We start from the raw sequence: 25,902 nt of genomic DNA, 5'->3' as shown, positions 1-25,902 counted from the left end.
CCCAAACATTTAGTGGCAGTCTTAAAACCACACAAATCATATTCAACCCATATTCAGATGTTTTTAAGAGCAACTAAGAGCACTGCTTTATTCTCTGGCCTTGTCAGATAATAAAGCATGAGAATTCAATCAGCAAGAAAGGATAGTACAAAACCCAACAACTCAACAAAACAACTGAAAGCTTTTATTGTGATACCTCAAGTAGATACAATATAGTGAAACAACAAATGATGTACAGTATTGCTAGGACAAAACAGCAACACAGCCATGTCACCTGTAAAAGAAAGCATTGTAAAGAGTTTAAGAAACAATGAGGCACAACTCAACTGCCACTTACGACTCATGCTTTAGGCCTTGAACCATCTGTAACAGTCTTTTAAAACAAACCTCTGAAGCATCTGTTCCTTCTGCAGTAAGTTTTTATACTTACAGTTTTTATACTACTGGTTGGCTTAACATGAGTCTCAATGAAATACAAGGAAGTGTCCAAAAAGTTTAACAATAATTTGACAGCTTCTTCCACTCATCGCCATTACCAAAGAATGGAGATGTCTGAAATTTGGTCTGTGAGACTGTAGGGCACTACTGTTGCAACCTGACTGCTGAGATGAGCGTGCAGAAAAACTCTACAAGCATTACTCAGAGGGAAGCATAAATCCACCGAAAATGAATGCACATAAATCCACACAGCATTCATGAACTCTTGCACTAACTTGATACACCAATAAGAAATATGGATGACCATTTGGTTATGGGAGCAGCGATGACCATGTCAGAACCTCAGAGATTTTAATTCAAAGGAATTTCATAAACTGCATTCCCCATGGGTTGCAAAAGGCTGCAAGCATGCAAGGTGTACCACCCAGACTGGCCATCATACTAGGACCTGCATGTGGGAAATTCAGATGGAATTACCACAAACTTCAATTAATACAGTTTTTCACTGTAGAGCTTACAATGAACAGGGGAAATTCATATTCTGGCCCTTTTCACTGGCAGATAAAATTGGGATTACTAGACCACTAAAAGCACACAGCAAGAGTGGTTAGGTTGATGGGTCAGCAATCCCTTGCCAAATTCTGCAGCTTATTTCACAGCAAGTTTGCAACTTAACAGAATCCTTATAGATGGCAGCATTGCCTTTTAGTCATCAAAAAGGTTCTTACGAGTGACCAGCCAAAGAGTAACTCTAGTGTTTGGAGGCAGACTCAGGCCTGGAACACTGTTGTTACAGCCTTTAGTTTGGACCTCAACAGAGAACGTGTGGTCAGATTGCTAGAATCACATCAAATGATAATTAACTACTTTAGGACAGGCGTGTCTTTAGAGGTTCAGAGGAAAAAACAAAACCAAACCAACTTTCAATACATGTACATTTTTGCTAGCAAATTCCTATGCATCCCAATGAACATTTCTTCTAAGCCAGCTCATAGTCAGTTCATTTGGTCCAAGAAAGAGCCAGCAAGAAATGAAAGGTTCACAAAAGCTTTTTGTTACAGTTTATAAAAAACAAAATACAAAATAAATGTTAAGACCAACAATAAAAATTACCAGTACAAGTAACAAAAGTGCTCAAGTTGGAGGGGAAGTAAACTTGCCCAGAGCAAAACACATACAAACTTTAAATATAATCTTTAATATATTACAAAAATTGGTTAGAGGGAAAATGCTTTAGTAAATTTTTTTTCAAGTAAGTTTATTTTTCTTTCAAATGACTGCTGGAGGGGTTCAGTGACCAGACTGACCCCTTCACATCACCAGCAGCCATTGCTATCTGGATCCTACTTTCACCAAAACCAGTAACAAGAACCCTCTAGATCTTTGTAAGGGAAGAAAATAATCATTGCCACTGCCAAGCAACACAGAAAGAAAATTCACATATTCCCTCAATAGAATGAGTCTCAAGGATTGTTACATGGCAGCATGAAATAGCAATTCTGTACTAGTTCTATTCTTTAGTCCTCCTAAGCATCTACTCTTAAAAGACCAAAAAGAATATTGCTTTGTTTGGTTCTCTTAAAAGCCACAAACATCATACATAGGTCATTAACTCTTTATGCCAGTAGTCTGAAGCTCTATGTGCTAAGCACTTGATGAAGTCCCAACCTTTGGCATCAAAGTTAATTAAGGTTTTGGTGAAAATGTCCAGTTTGAAATATAAACAATGCACTGAAAAAAGAGGTTGAATATCCAAGTAGCATCAGACTGTTACAGACGGCATTAATGTACTAACACGAGACAGCCAAAACCCCAATTCTAGAGAGAATTTTTTTTACATATTTTCTTTAATTTCAACTCTCTACTGAAAAGCAGCCATTACTTTTGTCTTCAGTCCAGTGTACTGCATCAGCAAGTCTGTAGCCAGGAAGTAAGAGAAGCCCAAAGATGCCCAAACTTCAAATAAGCACGCTCACAAGTATCAACATTGCAACTGGACTTTGAAGCCAACACAAACGCTTTGCTTATAGATGTCTTAGTGCCCTCTTTGTTGGCAACATACATTAAAATGGAGGAAAATTCCAGGTCAAAAAGATCAAGAATTCCAGGTCAAAAAGATCAAGAGACGGGCAACACCAAAGCCCATCTTGCATCAATGAGATTGCTTAAAAGGAAACTCGAAGGCTCACGATGTGAACATTAAGTAGTAAGTGCAAGCTACAAAGTCCAGATTGAAAGCAACTGTTATCACCTCAGGTGTTTGCATTGAAACCCAACAGCTTTAACTACTTCTCCAATTCTTACATTTTCAATTCGTAGGTACAGACCACTACAACATCTTGCATGCAGTTTACTCAGCCTGCATCACAGAGAACGCGTATACATGGGCGAACTTTCTTCTCACCCTTCCTCTCCAGAAGGACACTGGAACGCTGGTTTTAAGGATTTATATTGCCCCTACCCATTGGCGTAATTTTTCAGGTATGATGAAATTTCTAAAGTGCAGCAGAGTTCAGAAAGCCTATGAGAGATTCCCAAAAACCTAACAGCAGCAACAGCACCTCTGGCTTATTTTGCAGGTGCCATATTAGAATTGTTATTGAGAGAAAATGATTCTGTATTGCAAGGCTTCCATACTGTTCAGTTAGAGTACTTATGTAGTGTTCAAGGGCTTTTCCCAAACATTTCTTCCTCAATAATGAAAAGGATTAAAATACAAAAACTTTTCAGAGCCTGTTTCATCTGGAAATAAAAGTTAGCAATTTTATGTAGAGCATTTCTTTCATAGTTGCTCAGAATTTGCATGCACAGATACCAACAGTTAACACTGTGCATACACTTTCCAGAAGTTCCTCTCATTAACTCATTCCATTTAAGAAACAGCACAAGAACAAAAGAGAAGGTGAGTTTCATATAATTTATTATAAAAAGGTACTTGGGGATGATTTAGCCAGTAAACCAACAAACCCTTTCCCCACCCCCAAGCTTTAAAAACTATCTGGTTATTTCAGTCTATGAAAAACTGAGTCAAACTTCCCTTCTCTCTCATTACCTCCTTTTCCTACAGGTACTATAGTAATTTTCATGTCATAGGCTCTGGCCATTTCTCACAAAAATAAATATTTTTGTTGCAATGTAGCAGAAGCAGAGTACTTAAACAAGTTTCCTCAATATCAACCTCTTTGTCCAGTGCATTAGGACTATACAGTTACATGGAACCAGCCATAAAACTTTACTGATGCGCAAGTCCCTGTTACTGGCAAAGGTACAGTACCAAAACTTCTTTTTTTCTAATACACCGACTAATTTTTATGCATTTTTTTTCCAAAATAGAAGATGCATTTTTATTTTTTTTGCCTTTTTAATCTTGCAAGCTATAGTTTTATAAATTTCTTATCCAGCAAACTCCTTAGGGAATATGTTGGTCTTAAATGAACATATTCTGTAGCATTATTGATTTAAAATCCTTCTAAGGTATTTTGTTAAGATACCAAACCTGTAGCATAACCTTTCCTTGAACTTGAGATCTGCTAACTTCAGTCAGTGCAACTGAAATAGTTTTCTTAAGTGAGCACTGTACCTTTAACCAATTCACCTACAAGATGTACATAGGTTGTGGTACACTCAAATTTAAAAAAGAAATCAATAACTACAATACTGCATCCTCTTCACTGCCAAACACATCAGAAATTGCTACATATAAAAAAGCACCCCATCCCATACATTCTTTCAGACTGCTCAGATATAGAACTTCTACAGGACTGGAGTGTACGTGTTTAGGCAAGAAGCATGCACAGCAGAAGGTAGCATTAAAGGCATAGGTCAGAGATAGATGCTAACCAGTAAAATCTGCTTTCAATTAGTGAACTGTTTCTCTAGTTTGAGAGAGTTTAGAAAAAAGTCATCCAAAATGTTCCAAAACAACTGTTCACACAATAATACACTTACAAAAAGAGGGAACTTACACAAGGAGAAAAGGCAAACATGGCCTGAAATAGCCACTTACACTACACTACTCATTTGTGAGGTTTCAGAGTTCAGTGATACTCTCAGGGCCAATCTAGCCAAGCTCTTCCTTTACTTTGCGTTAGTCTTTGTAAAGCATGTTCCACAGAATATTGTCCAAACAGAAGGAAAAAAGTTATGATTCACTCCCAGCCATTGTCTTTTATCATGTGGGCAAGTTCAATGATAAATTTTCCTTCTTTGTATTTCTGACTGCTCTCAAAAGCATGTTCCTGCAAAGGAGAAAAATCAAGACACTAAATTAAGCTGGGGAAATAAAGTATTTTAAACATCAAACTTGCATTAAAAATACAAACCAGGAGATATTCCAGTTAACATCCCATACTGGTTAAAGCGAATCCAGGGCAGGAGGGAAGAAACAAACGATGAAGAGGGTTAAGAAGGAAATAGGAGTAAACTTTTCATAAGCAGAATCAGCAAATCCACTGCACAACAGATCTTATTTTAGAACTTCCCTTTTTTGTCAAGTGAAGGTTAGACTGTGGCATGCTATGTGAATTTCCTTATTCCCAGAAGCAAGGAAAAGAAGGAACGGGAACTTTTCAAAAGCTCTCCTCTATATTCATCAGAGGGAATGCATTAGGACAGCTTCTTTCTGTAAGATCTGAAGCTGTACTGAATCAATGAAAATCCTACATACAACACCCAGAAACTAACATTTTCAAAGCATCAAACTTGCAACAGCTGCAAGTGTTGCAGGTAACTGTGCAAGCGCACAGATAACTTGTCAAACAACAGAATTAAGTGCACATTCATTGTAAGCAGTGTAAACATGCTCAGTACCATTTACTGTAAAATATTTTTTTGCTATATGAGCCAACTTTTGCAACCCTAAAAATGAAAGACTCACTTTGACAATTTCTTCTACCTGGTTTAGTGTATGTGGTTGGTAATCTTGCAAAAAGATATCAGTATTAGATAACTGTAATAGCACCTATAGCTCATACTTGTTTCGCGATCCAGAATAACATTATCTACTACAGCATTCCAGTAATGTAAGGAAGCAAAACTGTAGTACAGTCTTGATACATACAAAAGCACTGGAGCTAACTCACCTAACTATCAGTATAGGTGCTACTCAAGTACCTGCGCTTCAACATACAAACATTTATTAAAGACTTAAGTATATTGCTTACGTATTTCCATCCAAGAGTGGTTTTACAGTTTTCACAATAGATATCTGCTACAGCATGTAAACCTGTCAGAAGAACTCTCTCCTCTGCTGGACCACAGCCCACGTTTACCCTGAAAAAACCCAGAGAAATTACATATTACATTAACTGGATGAGTGTTTCTTTTCTTCCTGTAATCCACCTTTTATTTTTCTTTTTATGCTATTTTTTTTGTCTCTGCAGAAAAGTGCCTAACTTATTCAGTGCTGTAGAAGTAACTTCCTGCGTTACACTGAGACGAAGAACAGGAGCTATAAAGGGTTTTGGTTTGAGCTTTTCAAGTGGCTAGTCTAAACAGCCAACTGTGATGCCCACTTACTCTCATCAACAAAGACGGGCTAAATAGTTAACTTTAAAAGAACAGAACACTAAGCAGTAACTGGACACCTCTACAGTTCCAGGCTTTTCTTCAAAACCAATCTGAGACCTTTATAATGGGAGCCTGTACCAGTAAATCAGCACTGGTACAGCTGAATTTAGAACCAACTCCAAAATAGCAGCAAGGAAAAAGCCTCATAAATATTTCTTTGCTACAGATCAGCAGAGTAAGCCACGATGAACAAACAGCAGTATCAAAACAAAACATCCCATGAAGTACTGCATCAAGCTAGTTTTGTAATGACTAAGAGTCTATGCAGAAAACATGAGGCAAGACTAAACCAAGTTTTTAGACAGTGTTACACAAGAGGAAAATGTTGCCATTTTTGCTATTGTATTACCAGATTCTTCCTACTACAATTATACTAGAAGTCCGAAGTCACCATTTAACAACTACATATAAAAAGAATTTCGAGGATCTGCAATCAAATCCTTTGCAGTTACAGCTCCATTATCCCAGTCTAAAATAGACTAAGACACTTAACTGCATTTCTTTCTCCAAAAAGCTGAAACACATTAAACTGCTGAAAAATAAAGACAAAAATGCAATTCTGCATATTAGAAGCTTAAAATAAATCCATTAGCAAATTCAGAGAGCTTTATATCATGGGTAGGACGTGCCTAAAATTGCAAATATTAGGCATGATAAGATCACAGAGACCTTTAGCTCTAGCACATTTACAATATTCAAGGTCATATAAGATGCCCCAAGTTCACTGAAACACTAAACTGTAAGTGTATCTATCACACTGGAAAATTCTTCTTTAGACTTCAGCAGAGTTGTCTAAAGCAAATTTAGTCACACAATGCAATCTGACATCTGGAATATCTCAGAACAAGTCAGTTACCATTACGTACATGGAATGAATTCCATATTAACACCTTCCTCTAAATTTTCAGCTATTAGCAGAATTGCTTAAAATATAAGATAAACTAGTATGTGCAAAGGGATACTTACAAATCAGCTCAGAAGCTCTGCAATAACTATTGCTGGTAAAGCCAATGTTAAAAAGAAGAGGGCAAAGTGCAGCTACATCCACTTGTGAAGCATACAAATAAAACCACACTCTGTAGGCAGCGTACACAACAACATACTTACACAGAATTGAAGAGGTAGGCTCGTCCCTGGCTTCCCTGGAAGGACTGCATAAAAGAAGAAAAATGCACTCGTTAATAAACACAAAAGCCCCCACCAAACAAAAAACAGTTCCAGAGGGTTGTGTTAGTAAGCGTATCCATATAATACAGATATAAACTATTTCAGATGAATGAGTTTATACCAATTCTTTAGAGGAATGCCTGGTCAGCAAAGTTTTCATCCACATCAGATTTTTAGCAACTATTTTGAGTCTCAAAATAAGACACTGATAACGCAAACAAAACATACTTTTTCCCTACCCTTCTGCAAAATACCAATTCTCATTTTCCTAGCCATCCTTTAGGCTAATTAAAATAATCTGCTTTTAACTCAAAAGGAATTATTCCCAAAAGATGATTTATTTCAGTTTTATTGCATCATTTGATGTTAGACCAGGGAAATTCTGCACCAAGCATAAAACCAGCATACGGTATTCGGGAAATGCATCTGATCAGTTTATAAGCTTGGCTTTAATTTAATAAAACAATTATCATCAAATGCACCAACACAGCCATATGCTTTCAAATCTCTCCCATTCCTGATAGATTGTGGACAAAACATGACGGTTAGACCCTCCTGGCTGGATCTAAATCAATGTTTTAGTTCAGAGCAGTAGCGCAGTTTTGAAGTAAAACCCCTGATCAACCACACGTACTGGGGCTTGGTTTTGCTTGCAGAGCAGTTTCAGTGCCTGTGAACTACATCTCTGCTCCTTCTGTACAGAACTAAACCAGAAGCTCTTCTACTGTGCACTCTACAAATGCTAATGAAGACACAAAGGCCTGAACCTCTGATCAGACAGCCTTGAGCTACAAACATCCTGGCAGAACTTGTGAGCAGACCAGATCCAGCCATAGGTAAAACATTCAAAACATATGTAAGAACATCACTCCTTTCATCTGTTTATATGTTTCTTCTGTATTTAAATTACTTGATAATTTAGACAGAGTCATTATTTCCCATTCAAACAGGATCACACTGAAATGGAGTTTACTTTTTTCCTCTTCCATACTGAATTCCATTTAAAAAGAAATCCCAAAACTGCCTTAAAGTACTTTTTTTCCAGAATTTCCCTAACCTACTTTCAAAAGAAAATTAATTACTCGTGCTGAAGAGAAAGTACAATTGTTTTTAAGAATCATTGCAGTTCTAGTATTGAAGATCAGAGACCAACTCTTCAGAAACCTACATAGATCAACCTGGAAGGTTTTGTTAGGAAAATCTCACTCTGAGTATTTTTGAATGGTTTTAGTAACATTAGGCTTGAAGTACAGGCAGAAGGACCTTCCTCCAATGGATGCTTCTTGACATGTATTTAGCTACACAATTAAGAAGTCACTTGACACCAAATAGGTACTTTGATAGCCTAATGATCAGCAACACAGTAACTGTTCTATCTTAACTACTTGGAATAGTTTGGAAAAATAAAATTGTAAAGGAACAGTTTTCATCATTATTAACTAGATTATATACTGCAACAAAGAATGCTAGAAGAAATCCATGACTTTAGACTACTCTAAGTAGCAATGCTGGCACCTGTAGGCATGTAGATGTGGCACTTTGAGACATAGTTTAGTGGTGGACTCAGCAGCACTAGGTTAACAGTTGGACTCAAACATCTTACAGGCCTTTTCAACCTAAATGATTGTATGACTCTATCTATAGCAAAGACAAAAGAAAAGGTACTCTCTCCATTAGCTGGAAGTCTTATTTTTCACAAGGCAAGGAAAAAAAGATAGGCTATGCAGTACAGTGAAAGCTAAAACTTCAGGTAGGACTGACCCTGAAAGGGGAGATTCAGTTCAGGACAGTCTGAACTGCTCTGCCAGAAAGTAATCCTTACACCTTCCTTTAAAACAAACAAAAACCCCAGTTCAGCTCTCCTGAGATACTTCAACATGCATCACAAAACTGGCAGAATGGTACAAAACCTAGTATGTAGGTTCTATACAAGCACTGCTCTCTAAATTAGAACCTCACAATCAGTAACGAAGCAGAGAATGCTTATTGCAGATGAAAATAAAGACTATTAATGTATATACTCTCAAAACCTGTCCATTACTGAATGAGTAACCAGCCTGAGTCAATACACAATAATTTAGAGACAACTACAGCTGTGCAACCCCAAAATTTAAGAAAAAAAGCAAACGCTTTAATGATTCTCTTACTCTTTTATAAGCAAACTTAAAACCAGAACTTTATTGTTCCATGCACCCAAAACTAAGAAAAAGAACTTTCAAAGCCACGATGACATTATTTTTTGTTAAGCTACTGTAAAAATTCTTAAAAGTTGCAGTAATTTCTCCTTGCTTTAAATATTCTACGTTCTGAATTAGAATTCACGAATCCTTTTTCAAACTGATCAAGAACTACTGTCTCCTGTTAAATTTATCATGCTAATTTCTACATTTACATGTAACTACACATGCCAATCACATACAAATTAATGTGGAGGGTGTTCTTGTCTGGTTCTACGCAATAACTTGTAAGCTCTGTATATGCCATACTTGAAGTTCCCAGCTAGCTGGGAGGAAAAAAAAGAACCAAAAAAGCCTCCAGAACAAATCAGCAGTCACAAGACCTACTGAGCTATGATATGCAATTATTTCTGCCAAGTTTATGTTTAGTCTTGACTTAACATCACCTAATAAAAGCTCTCCTTTGACCCTGCATTTCTCAAAATTAAGCAGAGGGCAGCAGCAGGATGCCAGAAATAGCAGAAAAAGCAGCTCTTCCCCTCTCTTGTTTCATAAGCTGAAAAACAGTTCTAGCCAAATGAAATACAAAGCACAGGTTGGAAAGTATTGCTTGTTTTCTTTTATCCTGATATATTTTTAAAGATTACTTTTCTTGCACTTCTTGCTTTTTTGCCCTCAATATACTGTACTCTCCTCGTAGGGTTTTCCCCCTCAGAAATGGTCATATTTATTACCTTCAAATTTTCAGGATATCAAGGTAGAGTGGAGGGAGAACCTTCTCCTAGGACAGGGGTACAAACATCCCACTGTGAAAACCTCCTCCACTCCCACCTTCTCTAGCTCCCTGTTAGAGTTTGGCTGATACCATCTTTCTTACCTACATACATGTTGAGAAGCTAAATATCGTATTTACATGCCATAGAACAACTGTTTCTTTGCCCAGCTGCGAAGAGCGAGTTCCTCCATGTTTACATCACTTACAGACAGCTGAAGAGCAACCTGCAGCAACTTGCATTACTGTGTTTGGGAATACAGAACAAGGGTCTAGGCAGTTCAACCACATCATCAGTGTGTCACTAAGCATTTAATACCTGCAATTCACCCATGGGAACTCTTATACACAGGCTGCAGTAAAGATACAAAATTTTAAATTCCTATGGCTTTTTCCTTATGAATTTCTTAACTCCTCAGAGTCTGGCAGTCAGTTTCTTACGCACATGAATAGCTTTGTTCTCCAAAACCTGTATATAGATATACATCTGTCACATATGCATTCTCTTGACCATAGAATATTGATTAACACATGAAGGTTCCACCTAATAACAGGTGTAAGAAAGATTTAATATCAGAGCTTTACTTCCTGATGCATCCCATTACTAGAAATTAAAAGAAGACAACTCATTTCAGCACCCTGCTTGCTAAGCTTGTAGCTTGGTTATAAACAAAGTATTTTGCATAACCAGAAAAAAGGAATACTGAACAAACATTTGTTTTTACCAGCACTAAGTTTCTCACACTGCACTGTGCGATTCAGTTATACTGATATGAATTTTAAGAGACTGTCAGATTAAATGTCTTGCGTGTCAACTCCTCAAAGGAAATGGAGTCTTTTAAATGGCAGTGTCAAGGACTAACAGGCATAACTGTTCAAACCAGTCTCCAGACAAACTGCTTCTCTGAAGAATAAACATCACCTATGCAAATGCAAGCTTTTACTTTGCAAGGTGTGTTCAGCACTTCCAAGATTGTTAGCACTACATATAAATCACACTTAAACCAGAACATTCTATTAAAACTGAGTCTTAAATGTGTCTTACCCAGTAGAGAGCTATTAGAAAATAGTGGCAAGTGTGACCTCCAAATGTCATCAATAATGGCTCACATCAACCAGGACTTTAACATAGAAACTGGGCAATTTATCAGCTCAATATCTGCAGTTATAACAAACTTGCTTTAAGTCTGCTTTTTCACGGTCCACAATTAATATTGCGTTGATGCATGAATTAACTTTTCCCCTAAAAAATCCACATCTTTGTCCATTCCTACAAGAAGATCTACAAGATCCGTAACTTTTTGTTTTAGTACAGTTTGAAGTATCTAGACTGTCTGATTGCATAAGCAAAACTGTTCAACTGTGCTAAGGTCAACTGCAAGAACAGTTTGGTATTAGGATCTTTTCAAGTCAGATGACAGACCTCTGTCATCAATACATTCTGTAGTAAAGAAACCTTACAAATGTTTCACTCAGACCCTAGTACATACCTGCAAAATTAGATATGATCTATGCTTCTAAACTAAACCCATCATTACCTCTAACACCAGGATTAGCTTTTTACCCAGGAAAAAATGAAGTTATCTGTTAAGCAGAACACGTATTTACTGCCCCATGGCATACCTAAGGGCACGAGTTGGGGGAGAGAAGCTATTAAAAAGCTTATACAATTAATTATTCCCCACAGATGGGATTAGATTGCATGGCTAGAAATCATGCTCCATTAAAAACACCCAGAGAAACTGCCATCTTAGCATATATTAAAAGTACGGCAGGCATTATTATAAGCAAGTCAGAATGGCATTAACAGTATGAGTATGTTATAAGTAGCTTGGAAACTACTCATAACACAGAAAGACAACTTTAAAGACTGGAAATGAGAGAAGTCCATGGCCCATTTTTTTTTGTTTCATTTTCCTGAGTTTCCTTTCACATTCACCCGACTTCACTCTACAGGCTAAGATGGATCAACCTGGATTAGTATTCTGAACAAATATGCAATTCAAACAAATGCTACTGAGTAATTCCAAAGACAGTATTCTTAGGGGCAGTGTTCTAAAGACAATCCAGAAACACAAGCTGCTCCATATGATATTTGACTCAGATCCAGCTCCTTAATACCGTACACAACTACAGGCAATGCTGTTGATCATATTCATCGTGTTAAAAAAAAAGTCAGCATAGATTTTCATTCTGATTTTTCATTACTGGTTTTAGTAAAGCCAGCTATAAAGTTCAATAGGCAGAAACAAAGTTAAAAAAAATCCACCCCAGAAACTGCATGTCTGCAGATTCGGCAAATGATATTTCACAAAAAGGCAACTTTGTCAGGCAGGACAAGCCGAGTTGTACAGCATCTTGAACGTATTTCAGACATGATTATGCCAAAACACGAGTAGAACACTTCCCTTGTGCACTTTCCAGCTCCTTTAAACCTTCCAATCTATTCTTAGCTGTTTTTCAAAGATTGCTTCACTTCCAAAAACTGGATTTATTTTCCCCCAATAGAAAAAAAAAAAAAAAAACCCAAACCACAACCCAAGAAACTAGAAGCCTCTTCAGAAAAAAAAAGTATCAGAGTGTTTATGAAATGAGGCCCATTCTCAACTTTTTCAGCAGGAAACAAAAATGGCCTTCAAGCATACAACAGTTCCAACTATCCTTCCAAGTACTCCTTATATCATAAGCAAAGGGGGATTACCAAATTGAATCAAGCTAAGGACAGCATATTTACTTAAAGACAATAAATCTTTAAAAAGTTCATCTTGAATTCATCTGTTAAACAGCGGATGACATAACCACAGATTGCTAAGCAAGGCTAAAAATGCTTTGGCATCTATTTAAGCTGAAGACTTTTCCTTCTCATCAATAATATAACAGCAGACATACAGAATGCCTCGGAGAACTAAATTTAATCACCAAGATTGTTCTTTTACACATAAGGTGCAAGGATTTCCCAGTGAAGTCAATGACAGTTATGTGTATATATATATATACCTTTATGCAGAACTTGTTCTTGCAAATATTGACACATCTAGTCTTGTCTGTGACTTCATTTGCCTGTTTCCCCTCTGGTCAGATATGCTTTACAATGAATGAGACAGAAGAAAGTGACAGTATTTATACAAGCATCTGCACAAAGTAATCCAGATTTTCTTCCATCCCGAGCATTAAGGCACAACGTAAGACGATTCAACAATCTTTCAAGCTGGTCAACCTTGAGTAATAAAGCATTATCCTTTGCAATATATCCACTAGGTTCCAAGATCTCCAATAAGTATTTGTATTTCTTTGTCATTTGTTGGACTGTACCTGAATGCCTAGATTACTGGAACTTCGTGGGCACAAGCCATTTGCAAGTGCTTTGGAACTTTCATTCCTGAAGCAGTATTTGCCTCCTGTAAAATTAACTGCTGTTAATAATCACTGCACATTTTCTACCATTTACAAGCAAATCAGAAGAAAGCTCTTTCAGTTAAGCCTTTCAAAACAGTTACCTCAGAATCACTTAAAGAACAGCACATATATTTTGTACATGACACAAGAGTGGCAACCTCCCCTGGACTTCAAAGTGTGTTATAGAAGTTTCCCCTCAAAACTTAATTATGTCCATTTTTTAAATTGTTGGGATTTTTGGAATTATTATTACCATAAAATGTTTGGTAGCTTTTTATCTGTTATTTGAACATTTTAAATCCAACAAGTGCCTCCTATGGCATCAAATTTTGCCTTATTCTTTATTAAGACCTGTGGCTGCTTGCTGACAGAGGTTACTCCTGTGCCTGCAGTCACAGTAGGATATACATTTGCTTCTTTAAAGAAACAAGTAAGCTGCACATTCTTCCCCTGTGCTTTTGAGCATAGAATCACAGAATCACAGAATAGTTAGTGTTAGAAAGGACCTTAAGATCATCCAGTTCCAACCCCCCTGCCATAGGCAGGGACACCTCACACTAAACCATCTCACCCAAGGCTCTGTCCAACCTGGCCTTGAACGCTGCCAGGGATGGAGCATTCACAACCTCCCTGGGCAACCCATTCCAGTGTCGTGAAGGCTGGCATACTCCTAATAGCTGGGTTTGGGGTTTTTATCATGTTTAACCTTCACTTCGAAGTCTTGTCCAAAGAAACAGAAAATCCAGCATTTGCAGACTTGTTAACAGTGCAGATCAGTAGCGTTCAAGACACAACACTGCTTCGAAACTGCACTCATTTCAATTAAGTCATCTAGAGCTTGTCAGATTTATTATGCGCCCTTCAAATCTGTGTCTTCTCCAAGAAGACTGGAGTTATAAATTATTATGGCAACTGCTCATATATGTATGCATTCATTCAGCTGTAGAGACTAACGTTTGTCAACATCTACGCTGCTGATTACAGCCTAGTTTGGAACTCCTATGTACTCAATCAGCCTTCTTCCCATTCCTCCCCTTTCCCCAAGTTCCCTCCTTGCTGCAGAAAACACAAGGTTACAGAGTGAAAGCAGCTGGAAGCATACTCTCTATTTACTAACACCCAACTTGATTTGAATACCAGGCAACACGTTGAGTCATTTCAGAGTTGCACAGAAAACTAAAGCTACTAATGATGAACTCATTTGTGCAGGTAATGTTTTTATACCATCTTATTAGTCTGCATTCTTATTTCTAAGCCACTGCCAAGGCTCCTGGTTGCCATTTTCTCACCAGCAAGGACACAAGGGGGGAGTGGAGGATACAGAGCTTTGTGATCAATTCTAAAGAAAGAAAGATCCTGCTGCTCAAACAGAGCAGAAATAAAATGAAAAGGTGATTCGTGTACGCCATCATTCCTGTCAGACAACTGGCATCAACAGTTCTCAAAAACTGAAGAACTGCAACTCTGAAGTATTGTATTCTGGGGAACAGAATCAAAGGGATGATTGACAAATACACAGCACTCTTTGCTTTTCCAAGTGAGACCAACATTTAAGAGAAACACCACTTACTTTGTAGAATAGCTCATCTTTTCATCTTGAACTTTGAAACATTATAGTGTCAAGTATAACGAATGCTTATGCCTCAAAGCACATTAGAAAACTAGTTGTAGCTGCTTTAAATTAAGAGCATACTATGTATTTTGGCTCTTTTTCCCTGACCATACAGTAGAATGGACAATCACTACATACCCAGGAAATGCAGGGTGCGGGTACAATGACACCCAGACAAAGTGGTTACAGCTAGGCAGCTAATATTGTTTGTCTTTATATGCTGAAGATTATCTGGGGGACTACAGTTCTGGAATGAGATTGTACAGTAATCACTTGGAAAAAAGCAAAGCAACCCGTAATCAGGGCTTCTATTAGCTTTTAATTATGCCCTCAACGTAAGGTGGGAGGGGGGAATGAGGTAGGGCAGTCCAATGCTCTGCTCCATCAATAAATCCAAACCAGCCCAGAAACAGCACTGTTCTTCATTAACTTCAGGTTGTACAGAACCAGCCTGCTACACTTCAGGTTATTTTAAGTATTTTTGCAGTGGCTTGGTAGTTACAGTTACTAGGATTCTAGATATTGTTGGTGTAAATGAAAAACTCATTATCCTAAGTTAATTGCACATAATGTGCATTTATGATAGCACTTTCACAGAAATTCAGAAACAGGATTCATATTAAAGGATTAACTGTACCTTAGAATTGTTTTCAGTTCTGTCTACAGACAACTGTCCAGTATATTTCTTCAATTTTTACTTTCCAGGTCAACCTGTGTTTTCATGTGCAGCAATCAAATCTTATCTCCTCCCACCACTCCCCAGGAAAGCACTACTGATTTTTAATGATCCAAGTGTATCTTATTATTGCTTTGCAGTTGTTTCCATCAGAAGAACTTCTCCACTCTTAGAATATATAGAAGTTAAGCTTAAAGGAGGGTGAGTTTTTTAAAGCTATGCTCCAAATACAATAGATGAAAATGTTCTTTTTATTTCAAAAACACAAAATAAGATACACCTCATGTTTAAGTGTGTATCTAACCACACAGATTGAGACAATAAAGCAAGAAATCTTAAGTTGACAGAACATGGATCAGCTATCAAATAAGCAAATAGTAACCTGAGCGTTCAGAAACTTTTAAGATATCTGAAAAACAATTATGCAATTCAGAAATGAAGCAGAATCCATACCTAACATCCTTCCCAATACCATCAGAAATAACTTAGGAGTAACTATTTCTATTTATTAGATAAATTTAGCTCTCCCTGTTTGCAATTGAGAATTTGATTTTTTTTGTTTGAAATTTATGAAACAAATATGAACATGCAATCTGCTTAAGAACATATTAAAAATATTCTGCTAAAACTCCCAAGATTTTGGAGAGCAACTAGCTCATGTGGTAGCTGTGGCAATTAAGCAGACACGCAAAAAACTTTAGTCCACCAGAAGAAGAGCTTCCTATGAAGTATGTGCTCTTGGATAAAGTTTTCTCAGTGAATTTATACATCTCAAGAGACACAGCTAGCAAAGTTTCTTTCTTTTTGTAGGCATTTATAATCTGAAGCTCAGGAAATATTAGCCCCCCCTGCCAGTTTCTGGCCCAGAACATGTAGGAATAAAGCTATGATTCCTTGCAATTTAGAATCCCATGTTTCAAAAATAACCCTTATACTCAAATTTTGAGATCAACAAGGAAACATATGAAATTCAAATACAAGCAAAACAAAAAAGGGAGGTGTAGAATGGATATTAGGAAAAAATTTCTTCACTAAGATGGTGATCAGGTATTGGAACAGGCTGCCCAGGGAACTGGTGAGATCACCATTCCTGAAAGTGCTTAAAAAACATGTTTTAGTGGTGGACTTGGCAGTCCTGGGGTAGAGGTCAGCCTTGATCTTAAAGGTCTTTTCCAACCTAATTGATTTTGTGAAAACAAGGCCTCCCTTTTTTTTTTCTTCACATCATTTTATACATGTAGCTAGACCATTGCTTCACATTTGATGTCACATAGGCAGTTCCATGCCTCAATGCATGTACTACATTGAGGGAAAGAATTGTTTAGGGGAAGAGACTAAAGGCAGAACAGAAGCAAGCAAGCAGTAAGCAACATGGGCAAGAACTGTCACCAATTTTACTATTTGAATCAAAAAGTTGTCTTGAGACCTAAACAAAGATTAGTAACAAGGAAAAGTGCACAGGGAAGACACATTATTTCCATATAACCTTGTAAGGGATACGCAAACAGATGTACTTTCTCCTCGCCCAAGGAAAACCACAAACCAGGAGTAGCAGCATTCTCAAACCCCATCATCTCTTCAGCACCCAAGAAGTAGCATCACCTTAGTGTTGCTGAACACACAAACAGGCAGGAGCAACAGTTAATGGGTTTGCCATTAAAATTTTATTTCACAAAACAGTAATGTAGAAAGCACCCTCTTAGAAAGAGGTTTAGAAAAGCAACTGAAGTGTTTTCTCCAATACACCATTAAGAGCAAATTCATCAGGAGCTTATCTGAAGCAAAGAATGAACCAGTCTGTCAAGTACTTATCCCAAACTTCAAGCTTCCCTACATATTTCATACATCACAAATCTTGGTTTCTTCCAGGAACAGGTAAGAAGGACAGGCCTAGCCTGTTTCAAGGACCCACCCATCCTCTAAGCTTAAGCTTAGACAGTCCAACTATTCTAAACAGCTCTGCCTAATCATGTTCCTTAGGAACTGGTACACAACAGAAGTAAGTGTGTTTACAGATTCCATAACAGAAATGCAACATCCTGAAACAGCCAGTTTTGTGACCTTCAGTCAGAGTCAAAAATAATCTTTATCTGGCATAACCATAACCAGAGTAATTTCTCTACCCAAAGATCCATCTTTTCTTCTTAGCAGCCTTTTCAGATATGACAGCTCACAAGTAGTACCTACCTGACAGTACACAGAGCTTGTCAGTATGGGGAACACATCAGAACAGCCTTTATGTCAAACTGAAAGTTTCCAGAATATACCCAGACCTCTGTATGCAGCATATATGACCCAAGAGTGAATCAAGGGAAGATACTTTGACGTATGTGTCAATTTGCATCCCTTATCTACTGGGAGCAGCAATACAGCGATAACCATTTTGGTTAACAAATAATTCATGAGGTCTCTAAACAAGCCACTTGCCTTGGAGATCAACTCATCATGATTGGCTAGATGGGCTCTGCAGTGGATACAGCTGTAGGTTCGGTGACAGTTTGGCAGGTAAGCCTGGAACGTTTTTGATTTTGTCATTTTTACCATCTCTGCTGGTGGCTCCTCACTCAGCTCAGGGCTGGCACTTGAAGAATTACAACTTTGCTGAACTCGCTGACAAAAGAAACACTGGAATATGCAAGCAAAAGCCGTTGTTGTTCTGGAGTGTGTGTGGCACTTTCCACACAAATGACAGAAGAGAAACAGTCACAACCTGCAAGTGAAAAGAGCAGAACAATTAGCAGCTTAAAACAAGGCCAGTATAAACTCGTTATTCAACAACTCTAGACATAAAGCAAAGTGTCATCTAGAGCAAATGCCAGGCTGCACTACAGGCCCCTTTTTTCTATGAAGCTGCACAATTCAAGTTCCATTCAATATGGCAACAACCAGTTCTGTTCCACCATGGCTTCTACATCACATTTGTAATGAAGGAGGAGATTCAAACAGTTCACAAAACACAAGCACATTCTATAATCTACCAGAAAGATTCAAGATACCCATGAAGAAAATTACAGCAAAAAGGCAGGGGATTAGAGAAAGCTAATTGTTTTTAAAGTTCAAGTGGTCAGTTCCAATGTTTCCATTCTAAGGAATCTTAGAACACACTTGCCATGCCTGACATTAAACATACAATACATATTTGCACTTTGGCTTTCAGCAAAAGTCTTGCTGTATCACACCTGGCTTTAAGTCAAATACCAAGATGCTGCCGCCCTAGTCAAGGATCCATGTCTCCTCCTCTTTCAAGCTCAGCAGAGTTATGCCTTTAGCCAAAGACCTTTTTGAGTAGTATCCTGATTACAGCTAATTAGATACTTCCCCCATTCTACCAGAATAGTCTTGATGGGTGCTATAAAAATCATGGTCAGTTCTACACAGAGAATAGCCAACTGCATTCTTAATCCTCAGAGAGTGCCTTTAAGAGTTATTACATGCACAGAGAAGGCCAGACCTTCTGGCCAGGCTGGAAAGGCAAGCCTTCAAGAGTCTGCCTGAAAATTACAGAACCTAAATCTTTATAACAGCATCTATTGATTTGTCAAAGGCCATCAGTCACCAGGCTATATGCACCAAGCTAATGAACAACCCAAACATGAACAGTGCACAGTCACTTATGTCACTGGCTATCAGGTGACTGGCAGAGTAGGTCAATAGCACAAATACAGAAATGAGAGCCAATACAGAGTTTACAGTATCTTGATCCAGCTATTAGAACAGGCATGCAAAACATTTATCACAGTTGTAAACTGTACATAGGGCAGCAGTTAACCACTCTTCCAGCAGTAGGATACTTGTAATACAAATAGAGCAGATAATGAAAGCCACATAAATTAAAGATTGTTTATAGGAAGCAGTCACGGTGCTTCAGAAGACAACTTGAGAAAGTAATCTGTACAGCAGACCTAGCACAAGAAACAGCCACAGCAAGATTTTAACACCAAACCCTTTAATCTTAACCTTGACAGCAGCAGAAGAGAGTCAAGAACTACTGGAAGACTTGCCAAAACAAAAATCCTTACATACGAAGTTGCACAGGCAGAGATAAGCTACAAACAAGACAAGCAGCATAACATGCAATGCAAAAAAAATAAAGCAACAATGGGAACACTTTGCCATCCAAAGAATTTATCTACACATCAGAACGACTGGACTTTTGTCAGTCACTAAAAAGCAGAAAAGATTTGATAAGGAATATCATTGTTTGAAATACTAACCCAGTTAGCATGAAGAGCAGAACTTAATTATTAATAGAGCAATTTAAACAAGCACTGTATACCTATTGTCCTAAGATAATTATGGCTACAAAGGGAATAATGATTACAGTGGGGGGGAACCCAACAAACAAAAAAACCCCACCAACCAATCAGCTTGCATTTGTAGAGCAGCTAGATATGAAGCTGTATTTATTAGAGACAACAGATTATAGGAGAAAGACAACCTAAGAAATACAGTCCTGAAAGTTAAACACGAGGCTCCCTCTAAATCCCCTGCTTGAGCTCCTATGTCAAAAGGATACAGATCCTATTTAATGTCACAGAAATGGGAAAAAAACAAACCACCCAACTCAACAAACAGGGCTTCAGAATGAAAGGCACCACCATCAAACATATTGTGACTCTGGATTAGACCCTTTCAATCAGTAACTAAAACACAAGTTCAAAGCTTGCAGAAGTTCAGCAAATTGAACATAAGAGGAAAACATTTTTCTTCAAGACATTCCTAGAAGCTCTTTTTAATTCATGCTTGTAAATGCAACCTGGACTTTCTCAGTCTATATACTGAGCTCTTCAACTGCAGGAATAAAGTAATTCCAATGCTCTTTTGAAAAACTGTGTTTGATACTGCTCTCTTCAACAAGAAGGCAGTCTTAAGTGTTTGATACACAGCCCTAGGAGAACTTGTTGCTTTGCGACACTGAAGGCAAGATTCAAAGTTTAAACCATTTCTTAGCTTACTCTAGTAATGGTGAATAAACCCAGTCTGACTTCACCGATAGCTGTGAGCAGCAGCAGGTTCTAGGGCTGCTGTTCAGTACTCCGTGGAAAGCATTATAAAAACCTGAAGCAACTATTCCTTTCCTATTCTTAGAGGACACCACAATCTGTGCTTTGGTCATGCACACGACAGCTAGGTTTTTACTGAAGATGCAAGGTATTCGAAAGAAACTGCAAGTCTAAGTGCATACAGCCTCCTGCCATTTACACACAAAGAGAGCGAGCAGGCTGCTGTCATTTCCGAATCGCTGTCAAGACCCCGTTTCTCGTGGCCGGTCTGTCCCTATTAGCCCAGAACCTCTGCATTCGCCACAGACTCAGAGCTGGAGCCCCTTCACCTGCCCCGCAGGCAGCGGCCCTGCCCCGCGCACGGAGCCCTCCAGCCCCGAGAGCTCAGGGCCGCTATTAGGGGGATAATTAATTAAGAGCCCGGTCCCGCCGCCCGCACGTGACGTCACCGGGGAGGGCCGCCGGGAGGCCAATGGGCGGGGGGGACCGGCCCCGCCCCGCGCGGCTCCCGGATGTGTAAACAAACACCCCGATGAGCGTGGCGGGGGGGGGCGGCCCCGCTGTACCGGGACCCGCCCCGCGGGGAGAGCTGAGCCCCCCTCCCCCGGGCAACGGCGGAACAACGGCCGCGTCCCCGCCTGTGCGGGGATGGTCACGGCGCTGCTCGGAGCCCCACGCAAACGCCGGGAGGAGCAGCAAGTGGAAGAAAGCAGCGTCCCCGTCACTGCTGCGGGGCGCAAAGGAAAGGGGCGACACAAAAACCCCGTTTAGGAGTCGCTGAGCCGGACAAAGCCTGTGCACGCGCTGTTAGCAAGCTGCGATCAGATTACTCCGGCAGGGAAAACCTGGCAAAGTTAAGGATTGACACACAGGAGCCTCACTGTCACTTTAGATACCGAGAAATAACAGGGGGAAATATATACGCGAGGAGAAAAGTTGCGGGCAGAGGCTCGGCTTCCCCGCCGGGAGGGAGCGGCGGCTCCGCGCACGTTTTGAGCCGCTTCCTCCCTCACGCCGAAGCACAAAGCCGCCGCTGTGGGTGACGCCGCTCGGTGCCTTTCCTCTCGCACTCGCGGCGATCCCGCGGAACACCGGCTCGCTTTCCCCAGCCCGCCGCCGGGCACCGCTGTACGCCATCACCAAGCGCAGACCTGCTCCCGCCAGCCCCAGGCGGGGACCGCCGTAGGACAGGAGAAAGAGCGAAGGGGGGAAACCCACCGGACCCCTGCCCTCCGAGCTCGGCCTCGCCCCCCCTCACTTATGTAAACCTCCGCCACCCGCCCCGTAGCGAGGAGGCTACAGGCAGACAGCGCTGCCGTCATTTCCAGGCGCTATAAATAGCGCCCGAGCCCTCCTCCCGCCACCAAAGTTGCCTCGGCGGCCCCGGCCCCGCGCACACAGGAAACCGCGGCCGGGGGTGCAGCACGGGGGGCTCCGGTCGCAGCCGCCTCCCGGCCCGTGTTCCCCCCACCAACACCACAAAAATACCCCCGCAAAACGGAGAGGGGCCGGCTTCTCGCACGCTCCGCTACTCACCGTTGCGCCGTGCCGGCTCCACTCTCCAGCCCGGACTCCGGGCAGCAGCGCGTACCCGGGCCCCCTTTCCCTCAGGGGCCGAGGGCAGGCGGCAACCCCGCTCCTCAGACGGCTGCCGACGAGGGCTCAGCGCTGGGCCCTCGCCGAAAAAAACAAAGACGGGGTGGCGGCTTCGCTCGCCTCGAAGGTCCCTTCTCGGCGGCGGGCAGGGGTCATAGGCAGGGGCCGGCAGCGCTTCTACCGCCCTGAGCGCTGAGGGGCGGCCGGGGCATGGTGCCTGCTACGCTCCCGGTGCCGCCGCCTTTGTTTTGCTTTCCTCTTCCCTCCCCCCCCCCACCCCGCCACCTCTCTTCCCCTACCCGGCGCTGCTGCGGCCGTTAAACGCGCTCCCACCGCCGCCGGCAGCCAATCACGGCGCGCGCGCGCGCGCCAGCGCGCGCTCTCTCTCTCTCCCTCGCGCGCCAGCCCCGCCCCTTGAGCTCCTCCCCCTTCTCCCGCGGCTTTGTGGAGGAGGAAGAGCTCGGCCCCGCGCGCAACGGCCGGCCCCGCGCGCAACGGCCCGCCCCGCGCGCAACGGCCCGCCCCGCGCGCAACTTGCGCGCGGGGCGGGCCGTTGCGCGCGGCGCGGGCGGTTGCGCGCGGGGGCGGGCCTCCCGTGGCGCGTGAGGCGAGCGCCCCTCAGCGCCCCCTGCCGGGCGGGAAGCAGCGGAGGCGCTGAGGTACTGAGGGGCCTAACGCTGAGGTGTGGGAAGCGATCGTGAGGTAAAACCCTGAGGAGGAGCAGCCGGCTCGGTTTGTGGCTTCATCCCGAGGTGTTTCCAGAGGGGCTTTCAGGTGAGGGCACTTTTATAAACGATGTAGGATTGGTCTTGTTTGTTTTTCTGTTGTTGGCTTTGGCTTTCACGCTTCTGTTGAAATTGGGTAAAACTCTGGAAGATCACACAAGTCTGTTAAAAGCAATGTAAGGAAAACACACGAAGAAAACAAGGCCAGCAGGAGGCTGGAAGATAAGGATAGGTCAGAGTGCTTAGAATCATAGAATAGTTCGGGTTGGAAAGGACCTTAAGATCATCCAGTGCCAACCCCCCTGCCATGGGCAGGGGCACCTCACACTAAACCCTCTCACCCAAGGCTCTGTCCCGCCTGGCCTTGAACACTACCAGGGATGGAGCATTCACAACCTCCCTGGGCAACCCATTCCAGTGCCTCACCACCCTTACAGTGAAGAATTTCCTCCTTATATCCAACCTAAACTTCCCCTGTTTAAGTTTTACCCCTTTACTCTTTGTCCTATCACTACAGTCTAATGAAGAGTCCCTCCCCAGCATCCCTATAGGCCCTCTTCAGACACTGGAAGGCTGCTATGGGGTCTCCACGCAGCCTTCTCTTCTCCAGGCTGAACAGCCCCAACTTTCTCAGCCTGTCTTCATATGGGAGGTGCTCCAGTCCCTGATCATCCTCGTGACCTCCTCTGGACTTGTTTCTGGAAAGAGAGTTTGGGGAAGGGCTCATTGCTTATACAGAAAACACACAGCTTTTAAGGTATAAAAGAACAATTTTGAAGATTAGTGAAACCAAACTAGAGCTCACATTAAAGTAGTTCCTGAAGCATCTGAGGTCTGTTGGCAATGATTGTGTTTTCCTTAATAAAGTAAATAAAAGCCAGCCCCTGGTTTATTCTGGCTGTGCTTGGCTGTTCCCATGGGCAGGGTACAGAGGCCCAGACTGAGGGAGCCCGTGCGGGAGCTGCCGTTCTGCTGTGCCCGGGGCAGGGCTCCTTTGCCGTGCTGCAGAAATGCAGCATCAATAAGATGCATCAATAAGGGTTTTCTTGTTGCCTTTGCAGCTTTACAGAATACAAGAGAACTAGAATCCATTCCGATTCAGTGCCTATAATCAATAAGCTATGTGCTACTTGATCTTATTCTGCCTATCCTTTTTTTGATATAATTCACATGTTTATACATTTTTTGTCATATGCTTCTTCCATCTTAATTAGTGGCCATTCTTGAAGAATAGTTCAAAAAAGTTACACTTGCACAATAAAGAAGACAGATTTTTGTGAAACAGAAGGAAACAAACATCTGTGAGAGTATTACCAGCAGGACTTCTATTGCAATTCCAAACATCCCTCCGGCTCCAGTGCTGGTAGCTGTAGTCTTGTAAGAAGTGGAAAGGTGATAATCCTTCTGATGTAGCTACACTTCAGAGTGTACCAAATCCAGCTTCCTAATCCAGCTCCCACAGACTAGTGAGATGATAGAGGTAACAATTGGAATGGAGAAAGAGGCAGGGATGTGGCGTAGTTTAACAGAGAAGTTACATTAAATCTGATACAGTGCAGAGAGTACATAATCTTGAGACACTTCTTAAGAAACAGCTCCAGCCTGTTAAAAGTTAAAAATATCCCCAAAAGGCTTTTACAAATTTGTAACAAGCTATTTCTTTCATTTCATTTTGAGGGGCCTGTTACTACTTTCCCATAACAAGATAGACTTCTTGGTCCATTCTTTATCTAGTTGAAAGATATCTGAGCAGATGGATGGCTTTGCTATCTTGTATGGCTGATCTTAAACTTTATTTACACAGCTGCCACTCAGTTGCCTATAAAAATACTCCTGTATATATGCTTTAGAAGTAATTGCTTCAACCTTTCAATAACAGTATAACTTACATTGTATTTTGCAGTTCTAAGTATTATACTTCAGGATGTTTGCCCTAGTTCCAACTTTTATCCTCTTTTTCAGGACTAAGAATGAGCAATATTAAGCAGTGAGCAGAAAGTCACAATAAAAACAACACTGATCTCCTCAGGCACTCCTCCCAGCCCACACACTAAGGTGTCAGTCCGCCTAAGTCATGACTGACACCTCATGACTGACTGAAACCAGCAAGGTCAGTCATGACTCAGGTGGACTAACACCTCACTGCTTCACTGAAACTGGTGGCACATCTTCCACCACAATACACAACCCCTGAGTCTCAAAGGCCGTGGTACCACATGTACACAGTCCTCTCCAGGGGTCGCAGCTGCACAGAGTCCTGATGTTGAAATGCGGCAAATGCTGCAGAACCTCTCACACTCAAAAGTCTTGCTGATGATCTCATTCTGTACTGACATGAAGAAGTGCAAACTTGGAGTTTCTAGCACTCTTTCTATGCTTTTCTACAGATATGAATGCAACACTGGGTTTCTCCTGTTTACCTTGAGAGACATGCCAGGATCTTGGTTTAGATGTTAGGAACTGACCAGGTTACGCAGAAACAGAAAATAAACTCTACATGAGGAATAAAAAAATAACCAGAAGGCCAATCCTGAATATAGAAGTGACTCTCCTTTTCACAGATGACAAGATGGACAAGGGGGAGAAAGAAGTGTCTGTCATTCAGTGAGGACAGCAAAGGACACCGAAAGCTGAACAATGTTTTCATTGTTTTAACACAAGCGCTGCTTCTCCACTGAAAGATCCAAATGACAAGGACACTGAGGGTTTCTTTCTCTTTGCCGTTTGTTTCCCTAGTAACAAATACACAAGCTGCACTGTTAGAATACCATC

At 41.1% G+C, this 25,902-nt stretch overlaps 1 protein-coding gene across 2 annotated transcripts; it reads right to left on the bottom strand.

Moving 5' to 3' along the window:
• Positions 1-159: 159 nt before the first annotated feature.
• Positions 160-22,492, bottom strand: YPEL1 (yippee like 1). 2 transcript variants are annotated; one of them, XM_061465614.1, is made up of 5 exons: positions 22,346-22,492; positions 18,234-18,516; positions 7,114-7,157; positions 5,601-5,709; positions 160-4,676 (listed from the first exon to the last, which is right to left on the bottom strand). In XM_061465614.1, exons 2-5 carry the CDS (start codon positions 18,348-18,350, stop codon positions 4,587-4,589), a joined length of 360 nt encoding a protein of 119 aa, XP_061321598.1. In that variant the 5' UTR covers positions 18,351-18,516; positions 22,346-22,492; the 3' UTR covers positions 160-4,586. The 2 variants fall into 2 exon arrangements, with proteins under 2 accessions (XP_061321598.1, XP_061321599.1); XM_061465615.1 differs by lacking the exon at positions 22,346-22,492 and adding an exon at positions 22,028-22,280.
• Positions 22,493-25,902: the final 3,410 nt, after the last annotated feature.

The sequence above is a fragment of the Pezoporus flaviventris genome, unplaced genomic scaffold, assembly GCF_033815535.1.
Source record: "Pezoporus flaviventris isolate CSIRO_AGI_PZ_B2104156 unplaced genomic scaffold, CSIRO_AGI_Pfla_v1 ptg000041l, whole genome shotgun sequence".
Lineage (NCBI taxonomy): Eukaryota > Metazoa > Chordata > Aves > Psittaciformes > Psittacidae > Pezoporus > Pezoporus flaviventris.
Note: the sequence above shows the minus strand (reverse complement) of the source record. Positions and strands in the feature narration are given on the sequence as shown.

Bases quoted from the DNA above. Each gene is read 5' to 3' on its own strand.
- YPEL1 (XM_061465614.1), bottom strand. From the start codon at position 18,350: ATGGTAAAAATGACAAAATCAAAAACGTTCCAGGCTTACCTGCCAAAC. The intron at 7,158-18,233 runs GCAAGTGGCTTG...TCTTTTATGCAG, and splicing joins ATGATGAGTTGATCTCCAAG to TCCTTCCAGGGAAGCCAGGG. The intron at 4,677-5,600 runs GTAAGCAATATA...TCTCCTTTGCAG, and splicing joins CCACTCTTGGATGGAAATAC to GAACATGCTTTTGAGAGCAG.